The sequence below is a fragment of the Coffea arabica genome, chromosome 8e (genome assembly GCF_036785885.1).
Source record: "Coffea arabica cultivar ET-39 chromosome 8e, Coffea Arabica ET-39 HiFi, whole genome shotgun sequence".
NCBI classification, from domain to species: domain Eukaryota; kingdom Viridiplantae; phylum Streptophyta; class Magnoliopsida; order Gentianales; family Rubiaceae; genus Coffea; species Coffea arabica.
Window position 1 is genome coordinate 19265475 of NC_092324.1, and position 10669 is coordinate 19276143.

General features: G+C 40.6%; 1 protein-coding gene across 1 annotated transcript; it reads left to right on the forward strand.

The window, feature by feature from the left end:
• The first annotated feature begins 6373 nt into the window (after positions 1–6373).
• Positions 6374–7153, forward strand: LOC140012676 (uncharacterized). The gene has a single exon (XM_072060957.1). The coding sequence runs from the start codon at positions 6374–6376 to the stop codon at positions 7151–7153; it is 780 nt and encodes a 259-aa protein (XP_071917058.1).
• Positions 7154–10669: the final 3516 nt, after the last annotated feature.

Here is a 10669-nt window from a genome sequence, read left to right on the forward strand (position 1 = left end):
TGAGATCTCCATTTGTGGGGAATAAGAATGAATCGATATTTCACATGAATAGTTACAGGAAACCAATAATCGTTTGGCTAAGATGGCACAATAATTAAGAGCGTCAGGTGGAGAATATCGTAGCCCAGAAGATCCTAGTGTTGGGAATGAAGTTGAATGTGTTAAGAGTTTGTGCCTTGGAGATGAATGTACTTTTAATGATCACCTGTTTACTTTGTTTACTGACTTTGACTTGGTATGAACTTTACTTGACTCTAACCTGTGTTATGATTTAATGAGCTCTAGTTTGTGTTTACTTGTATGGTGATAATGTTATTTGTGTAAGTGATTTCATTTTTCTTTAAAAGTTGTTACTGGTATATGTGTGTAGTTCAATTATGGCTTAGTGTGAGGTTTATGCATATGCATATAGATTAGCTGTGAACATGGAAACTAGAGGACAACGAAAGGGACGTCAGCCTAAACAACCCCGAAATCAAAAAGTAGATAATGGGTCTGGTATTGATCAAAACGCCGAGCCAAGGGCTGGGAGAGGAGATGACCAAATGGGAGTAGTTTTAACTCGCATGACGGATGTATTAGAGCTCAAGGAAACCAACGTGGAAACCAAGAGATAGGGGAGGATCGAGCTTTAGAGCGGTTTCAGAAATTCTTCCCGCCCAAATTTTCTGGAGGACCTGACCCAAAAGTGGCTGAGAATTGGTTAGAGAATATAAGGAATATATTCGATGCCTTGGACTTCACAGAGGAAAGACAAGTCACTTTTGCTATATTTCAACTTGAGGGAGCAGCTCGAGCTTGGTGGAATGTTATAAGAAACAAGTGGGAAAGAGATCAAACTCCAAGGACTTGGATAAACTTTGTATGAGAGTTTAATGAGAAATTTTTTTCCTCCACTTGTCCAAGAAAAGAGAGAAGACGATTTTATAAAGCTTCGTCAAGGAACTTTGAGTGTGGCTGAGTACGAAACACGATTCACGAAATTATCTACATATGCTCCGGAATTGGTAGCTACGGAACGGAAGAGAATAAGACGGTTTATCCAAGGATTAAATTTAGAAATCCAAGATGCCCTTGCTGCAGCACAGATTGAAACATTTAGTGACGCTCTCGAGAAAGCGCAAAGGGTAGAAAGCACAAAATCCCAACTGAGAGCCTTTCAAGCGAGGAAGAGAGATGTATCCGATAGTAAACTAAGAGAAATTGGACCACCACCCAAAGTTAGAAAAGGAGTGGATAGAGTAAGACTATCACTTCCTTCACCACTCATGATAAAGGAACCAGAAGGAACTATGTCACAAGGAGCTCCAGTAGGACAGATACAATCAAAGGAAACCTCGCAAGCAAGTCAAGTCACAACGCCTCGTCCGACTTGTGGATATTGTGGAAGGACGAATCATACCGAAGAAAACTGTTGGCTAAAGGGGCGAAAGTGTATGGGATGCGGGAGCACCAACCATAAAGTTCACGACTGTCCAAAGAGGTATCCACGAGAAACTACTACTCAACAAGGAAATGGAACTGTCCCTCGACAATTCAATGGAAGAAGAAACCGACCAGTGGCATCTACAAGAACATATGAAATGATCACACAACAAGGTTCAGGGTTATCTGAGATTACAGAAGGTATGAATTTCGAGAACGAAATTCTTTTTAAGGAGGGAAGGTTGTGAGGACCCGAATTTTTTTTTCTTATTTTATTTTATTTTACCGGCCTAATTAGTTATTACTCACCCGTTTTCTCTGAATAATTTATTTCAACCATTTTAAACTTATTTACACGGAACTATGGCTTACATGTGTTTTTAAAATGACTTGTTACAAAAATTAATTTTTGGAAAGCTCGTTTAGTGAGGATAATGAATTTGCGTTTGGAGGTAACAATCGATTCGAGGGTACAATGAGCTTGGAGATTGAAGACTTATACATTAGTCTTAAAATAGGTATTTTTTTATGTTTAAGTACTCAAGTGATGGTTAGTATACTATCTGATACGAGTCAAGCTATGCCATCAGATAAGGTTCAAGTCCCACTAGGACTGGTTACACGAGATCGAGCAGTTCATTCAGCTTCACCACAGCAAAGACGTTATAAGGCACAGACACGCTTTATAAGGATACGTCTTCTGCCATTTAATCGATTCACCATAGCAAAGTCATTATAAGGTGTGGGCACGCTTTATAAGCTCAAGTCGTCTGCCCATCTAGTCACATTTGCTATTTTAGTTAAGTCGTTTGTAATAAGGGCTTAATGGTCCATAGTCTTGCTTTAATTACCTAAGCGATGACCTCATAAGGTTATTTACCTAAGCGATGACCTCATAAGGTTGTTTACCTAAGGGATGACCTCATAAGGTTTGGTCAAGCCCACAATTCTTAGTCTTATGGAAATAGTCAAGCCTACAATTGTTAGTCTTAGTCAAGACCACAACTCTAGACTAGTTCCACATTTAGTTGTTCATCTCTATGTAAGGCTATAAATAGCCCACACTTCCAATGGTTTTAGGCATTCAATCAATAAATCAGATTTTGAGAGTTTTCTTGGTTTCTCCAAGGCTTCTTGAATACCTTAGAATTTCTCTAGGTGTTCGTGACTTATCAATCTAGAATCGCACTAGGTTGTGGCGTCTTCTACCATTATACCAAGGTTCGTTAACCACGTGATTAACGGGTTGAGGTCATCCGCTCCAAACTTGGTGTCCTCTTGTCGATCCTGAATCTAATCTTTTACGGGTTTCGTCGCAAGGTTGGCGACGTTCGTATCAGTTGGTATCAGAGCTAGTTAAGAGGTATCACGTTATATCCCTTTATTTATTTCCTTTCGAGTCAAGTTGTCCAAAATTCTGTTTTCATGTTCTAAGTTTGCTATCCGCAATTTCCAGATTTGTTGCATCGTGTTCTTGCGTTATTTTTCCAGATTTGTTGCATCATAAACTTGCGTCTAGTTGTTGTTAATTGCTGTGGTTAGCCTTGTTTGGTCCAGCCTTTCTTTTGTGTCTTATTCTTGATTCTTTGTTTGTGTTTGTGTCTTGTTTCTATCATGTTATATCCATTTAATTCCAGTCTTTTGTTCTATTTGATCATCCGAGGTTACTGTTCATCCGAAAAAAAAAATATAGCTGGCTGACCTTACAAAATTCTTGAAAATCTGTCTTGATCAAAACTTGGGTTTCTTGAAGTTCTTGATTGTTTAAAACCACAATCTTGAAGTTCTTGGAACTTTAGTTGGGATTCTTGAAGCCAACCAAAATCTGTCTTGATCAAATCGTGAAATCTTGGATTGTTTTGGGAGGAAATCATCTTCAATTTCGTGTGTCTTGAATTCTAGAAATTAACATCTTGAATTCTTGAAAGAATCTTGAAGTTTCTGGGTTTTGGGAACCAAATTTTGGTAAACAACAAGGCTGTAAAATTCCAGCTGCCAAAATCCTTGTCGTTCTTTCTTTCTTGATCAATCTTCTTTATTGATCACCACAACAATCTTCTTTCTTGATCAAGAACATTTAAGCCACAAAATTTGACTCTTGAAAGCCTCCAGAATTGACCATTGATAAGAAGAAGAATGTTCAGCCATGAAATTTGACTCTTGAAAGCCAGCCTCCATAAGCCACGAAATTTGACTCTTGAAAGCTTCCAAATTTGACCATTGATTGTGATAAATGCCTTCCTAAAAGCTGACCATCAAAAAAAAAAAAGAAGAGCACCAAAACAACCACCAACCCTACTCCAATTCCAAGTTGGATTTGATTAGTTTAGTCCAACCAAAGAATATATCGGAAGGCAATCTTCCAATGAAGCTAGCAGCCCCGACAGGAGCTTAGCCCGATGGAATGCTTTCACGCCCCCGCCAAATCCACCACCAGAGAATATCCGAATTTCCTTACGGACTCGTCTTCGCCTTTTATTTGAAATCGGAGACGCGTGTAAAAGCAACAGAAAGAACTCTAACTCAAGACCCAAGCCAAGGGGAGAGGAAGAATCTACATCGATCACGATGCGAGCAACAAGGTAATGGTGTCCGAAAGACAGATCTCATCACAGCACTTGCTTTCCCTAAACTATCTATCTTTAGAAGTAGGGCGAGCAAAACAAACTGAAAGAGGCGGCGTTCTAGACGATAGCCTTACAACAAACAAGCTTGCTTAACGCACTAGCTTTGAGTTCCGACTTAAAAGCTCTTAGAAGTTCAAAACCAAAAGACAAAGCGCATCGCTCTCACGCTCGTCAGTAAAGTCAGTTATTCGTCTTTTATAAACGAGTGTTGTGTACTAATAGACTTGCTTACCGTAAGCGCAAAGAAAGAACGGTTCTATCTATTTATCCATAAGGGCTGGAGCGCCTTTCGAACGGTATAAGTTACGACTTCGCTTCCGAAAAGATAGATTTGACTCTAATTCACCAGCATCCACTACCGGAAGGAATTGCCTGACTTAGCGCCTGCTCTTATTCCTGCCCGGAAACAAGAACTTTCTTTCCTTTACCCATTGGATACTCGAGGATAATGCGCTCGCCAGATCGAAAGCTAGGATTGTCAGATGTAACGAGGAGGGCTTCACGGATCAAGGATTTGACGTTGGCGGATGCTATTATGTACTCTACCGTACGAGACATACGATTTGTTACGCTAACCTGCTTATTGATTGGGTTCTCTCTTTTGTGGTGGGACGTACCAGAACCTGTACTAGTAAAACCAGAAGTTCTCCGCTCACCGGATCTAGGTGGTTAAGGTCTCTAAGGATACATTTTGAAACCATATATGTAGAACTCACCATGTTCCAAGCCCGTGTGAATGTGGGGAACCATTAAATAACGAAGCAAGACACTTGTTCGAACAGAAAGAGACATTCGATCCACTTGGATTAGAGAAGAAGGCTGGGGTAGATAAGAAGGCTAGCTCTTTCTGTGCCCGGTCCCTAAAGCATTGAAGACAACAACGGGAATAGCCCTCTAGTTTACTTCCCCGTTACTCTTAAGCTTAAGTAAGATAGGGCAGGGAAAGATCTCTGATGCTACTACCAATAGTAGGTAGCGGGTGAATCATATCGAGCGAAGAATCCTTATCCTCATAAGAAGTCGAATCCGAGGCTTGGCACCTTTAGTTCTCGAGATATCCACTTGGTGATTGAATTCTAATTTGTTGTTTTCAACTAGAAAAGGAACTACTAATACATCTGCTCTCAAAGTCTCACAGTCAGATTGGCTAATCTTCCTTACTCAAATGGCACTGGAACTTCAGCTGCCAATGCTCAACACATGCCTCCTATTGGAGAAGCTTCTTTCATTCCCTTACCAGCCGGGACATCTGCTCCTAAAATGGTAACTTCACTCTGTCCCTCAAGCTCTGTATAATTTTTTGGAGTTCGGGGATCAAAGAATTTAAGCTTTCTGATGCAATACTATATTCTTATGTAAGAGATCTTCGCTTTGTTTTCTTTCTTTGCGGGTTCTCCCTTTGGTCTTATTTAGTGCCCGAGCCTCTGCTACTCAAGCCTGAAGCTCTTTCGGCTCCGGACCTCGAACTTATTTTGAATTTAAGGTGGTAATCGTCTTATTCTTTTAAGTGGTGCAATCCGTGGAAGCAGTCCCGTAGCGGTCAGTTGATAAGGAGAGAGAGAGGAAGACGAAGTAAAGGTAAAATAAAGAAGAGCCAAGTTAGTGACTAGATTGATGAAAAATGGAGCCTGAAGGTGAAGGTATAGTCCGGATGTACCATCCGAGGTGTACTTTTCAGACTATTGTAGGCATCATGACATTTCCTGTTCTGGATGAGCCTCTCTATATCCTTCACCCGAGGATCTCAGTAGTTTAAGTTTTGCTATCCTCGCTGCCTTTTTGGCGCGCTATCTTCGATCAAGGTAACTCCTTTGCTTCTTTTTCAGTTCCATCAACGAAATTGAGAAGATAAAAGATCTTGTATTTAAATTAACGACATTATCTCGGTTTTCCATGGTATATAGTTTGTCTCTTCCATTTTATGGACAAAAAATTGGGGGATACTAAGTGTTTAGGGGAAGGATGCAGACACAGCGGTAGACAGCGCAAAAGAGAAAACACGTAAAAAGGTATTCAGACTACACTTTACACGAACCAACTGAACCGTTCCCAAGAGCTAGTGGCATATCGATAATATGAATATGCCTCGCTTCGAAGAAAAGATAAAGGAAGAAGAATGCAATCCCTAAAGCAATTCTGGTAATATATTAAGAGCTATCGGCATTACCGCTGTGGGCGGAAGAACTCTTTGCCCTAAGACTGACTGAAGAAGATGGAATCAAGCCCGATTGAATGAAGATACCTATGATGTCACACATGTTTCCCACTTAGCTAGAGGACGATCGGATCATACCCCTCTTTTGATTAAGTGTGGGAAGTTGATGGCTGCAAAGGGTGGTTTCCGGTACTTGAATGTTTGGGCTAAACACAAGACTTTTCTGGATGTAGTGAAGGAGGCATGGGAGAGGCCTGTCCATGGTTCGGGTTTGGATGTATTCTATCGAAAATTAATGAATACAAGGAGAGTATTACAGAAATGGAATAAGGATATATATTGCAACATTTTCCAAAAGGTAAGGGAGGCTGAAGGCGTTATGTTGCAGCGCCAATTACAGTATGATACTTCTCGGGATGAGGCGGCATTGGTGAGCTTGAATGAAGCTAGGGCAGTTTATAACCGGGAGCTAAGTATGGAGTGTGAATATTGGAAGCAGAAGTCATCCATTAAATGGATGAGGGCAGGTGATGCAAACACTGCTTTTTTTCATGCACATGTCAGACAGAGACGGAATTTCCATTTTATTTCGCGAATTAAGCAAGAGGATGGTCAGTGGTTGGAGGAGATCTCACAAATCAAGGATTCGGCTGTGGCTTTCTTTTCCACTCTCTTTGCAGCTGAACGGGAGGGTAGAAGAAGTCCTCAATTACCTTTTCAGTTGCCGAAGGTGGACCAGGATGATAATGATCTTCTTCAACGGTTGCCTTCATTAGAGGAGCGGAAGGAGGTTGTTTCTTCCATATCTGAGGATAGCGCGCCTGGTCCAGATGGTTTTGGCGCAGGCTTCTACCATGCTAGCTGGAGTATTATTTGTAATGATTTGTTGGAGGCTTCCGATAAGGCTGTCCAGATTTACTTCAATTTCGTTTTTACAGCCTGTTAAATCCTTTTTGGGATAGGAAAAGGGGATTAGTTCCGGAATAATCCAAAAATTTCCACTATCCATTATTTCCTAAATTGCTGCAACAAGAGCAAGTGTTGGTGCACTCTTTAGGCAGTTGTTATTGAGTCAAATCTTTATAGCTTTCTTGAATCAGTTGTTCTGATTATTTTTTCCAGTAATTTCCAGCCAGAGTAGTGTCCAAATTTCCAGCTCTTGTATAGCTAGTTTTTGTGTTGCATAACTAGTAGTCCTTTTGTCGTGCATCTGCGCATTTTTTTCCAACAAATTCCAGCAGATTATTTTTTCCAGTTCTTTTGAGTCATTTTTGTCTTATACCTCTTCAAATTTCCAGCTTATAACGAGCCACATTTGAGTAGATTCTTGTGCGAAGCTAGTTGAACTTTTCAGGGAAATTTTCTACTTTCTTCAAGGAAGCAAGCAGAACCTTGAGAACATTAGAGTGTTTTAAACACTTGAGTGATACACGAGTGACGAGTGTAAACATGTGAGCTTGTGTGGTAAGGAAAAATATCTTTTGTTTCACTAAATTTTTGCAGGTTTCCTCAATACATCATGGCGAATACGAGGCATTTAAAAGCTAGCTTACAACATCTTCTTCCTGATCCTAAGGGAGTCGAAGAAGTGGCATTACGTGGTGTAAATGAGCAGTTGGACATCGTCAAATCTCAGTTGCATTGTTGGTTTTATACTCGTTGTGGTGTCAAAGATAAAACATGCAGCTTGGCCATTGATAGGAGTTGTGAAGTCAATCTTGCAAGCGCTATCATGGTTCACAAATTAAATCTTCCAACCATTGATCATCTTCAACCGTATAAGTTGTCGAGTGCTCATGGTGATGTTTGGGTTACTAAACACACACTTGTACCTATTCAAATTGGCAAATATGTGGATGAGGTGTTGTGTGATGTAGTCCCAATTCAAGTGACACATGTGTTGCTAGGTAAAGCGTGGATGTTGAGGCGAGAAGTTAAATATGATAGACATACTAATAAGTATTCCTTCTTATTTAATGGTCGTCGGTGCTTAATCTAGTGAAAATAAGTTGTGTTGTGAAAGAAAACTCAAAGGAAGTGAGATGAGCAAAAGTGACGATTCTGCCCCTGTTTTTCCGTGAGCATTAGTGCAGTTTTTTGTGGTTCAATTGACTTGATTTTGATGTAAATATGTTGTGTGGGTTGTGTGGAAAGTGATGTGTGCATGAACCAGGGCCCAGTCCAAGTCCCATTAGGCCCAGTCACACGTGCACGGGCCAAGCTATTCAAGGAATCCCTCCAAGCCCTTGTTCAAGTTGTCCACGATCAACATGGAGGCTATAGAGATATTGAAGGCTTGGAAAGGATCAATCAAGCAACTTGCACTTTGGTCCAAGCCCAGGAAGACTCCAGTGGGCCTCCTTACGAATCGGCCGAGTAGGGCCTTAGTCGTTGTTTCCATTTTGTTTGGACTAATTGTCCGTAGAAGGCTTGAGGCCGGCCCACCTTGATGACAAGGTAGCCGACCTCCCCTTTAGGTTTCTTTAGGGTTTTTAGTTGTTTCATTAAGCCTATAAATAGGCTAGCCTTGTAAGGTTAAAAACTAGTTTTTGATGAATTAAAATTATTAGTGCATTCGTTTTCTTTCATAAAGAATTCGTGCCTTTCAACTTGCTTGGCAAGGGTTATTGAACAATCTCGCGTCCTGTCCTTGATTGTTCGTCCGACCTATTCCCCTGGAGTATTCACCTTCATTGGAGTGTCGTCTACCACCTCCAATCAAATCGAGTTGTCCGTTTGAGTAAGGGTTCCGCAATCCAAGCGTTGGACATCCCCGCTAGATCCTTGGGCAAACGTGCTACGTGTCTCGACCGTGGATCGAGGAACGTATCAGTTGGCTTCAGAGCTTTGGTGGAGGTATCTTCCGTTATATCCATAGTTGTGTCTTAGTTTCATTATTTCCGCTGCCTTGTGTTTTGAAAAAAAAAAAAAAAAAAAAAAAACTGTTCTTTTGCTTTGTTGCTTCGTTGTGCCGTTTTCCTTCGTTTGTTATCTAGAAATTCTGGTCGTTGTTTTATTGATTGAGTTCGTATCCATACCCGTTCGTTTGTGTCTTCAAGTCTGTCCGTTGCTGCTTTGCTAGTAAAAAAAAAAAAAAAACAAAACAAACAAAATCTGTTTGCATCGCTTGTCAAAAAAAAAAAAAAAAACATTCTGTCCGTGTCTTGTCTTGTGCCTTGCCGTGAGTCTTTCCTTTCTGTCCATTGGTGTCCGCATTCATCAAAAAAAAAAAAAAGGAGACAACCAACAAAATAGAAATTTCTGTCCGTTGTGAGTCAAAAAAAAAATCTGTTCGCTAATTCTTGTTCTTGGTCGCGTAAATTTCTGGACAGTTGTGTGTTTTTGTTGCTAGTCCAATCTGCCCAGATTTTATCCTCGTATTACAACCATTCTGCCCAGCAATTGGTCCTAGCCGAAACTGAAAAAAAAAACACAAAAAAAAAAGAAGAAAAAAAAAAAACCGCGGCTAGGGTTTTGTGCGGCTAGAGTTTTTGTGATTGCCAAATCTGTCCAAGTGTTAGTCGCTTATCTAAGTTGTTTAGTTAGTTTCCTAAACTGATTTGTGGACCAAACTTGTTGGAGTTGTGAATCTTGAAGGAAATCTACGTGAGTTTTAGGATTCTTGACTTTCTTGAACTTAATCTTGAAGTTCTTGGAAGTTCTTGATAAAAAACTTGGAGTTTTGGGGCTGTTGGTTGTAGTAAATTAGGACTTGATCAGAATCTGGTTTGAACCCCTTTCGGCCAGGTGTAGTCTATTACCAAGTATAAAAAAAAAGAACCGAAAAAGAAACAAGAAGAGCCATCGGGTAGCAAGAAAACCAAGAAGGAAAATCGCACTTCTTATTGCCAAATCTGTCTTATTGCATCTTGTACCCAAACCAGAAAATTACAGCAAGTAGAAGAAAAAAAAAATTCAAAAGTTTTGACCAACCTCTTCTTGAAATTCTTGAACACCTTGAACTTTGATTACTTGCACTACCTTTTGGGATTCTTGAGGTTCTTGACCATCAAGAGTTTTGAAGACTTGCACTTCTCTTCGAATAAAGAGTTTCTTGTAAGTTCTTGCATCCATACGGGGTTTCCTTGGTTTAGGAATAAAATCCTTGGGAGTTTCTTGAGCAACCCGTGGGAAAGAACCTTGAGAGACTTGGTTCACGCTGTCTTGAGACGCCATTGACTTGGCACAACAACCGAAACTGTCTTACTCTTGGCACGAAGGAAGGAGCCGAACTGGTTGTGACTTGAGAGTAGAGAGAGAGCCGAACTTCTTGGGTGAAGTGTGCGGCTGTGAGGGGAGGTTAATAGGGAACAATAACCGACCTTGGGAGGGGTTCAAGAAGGAAGAAATCTGGAAATTTCGGTGGCCCAATTCTGGTTTTTGTTGTGAGCATAGTGGGCGGCTGCTTGAGAGGGTTTATAAGGGTCTTCTAGCCGACTTTGGGAAGGGAATAAAGGGAAGA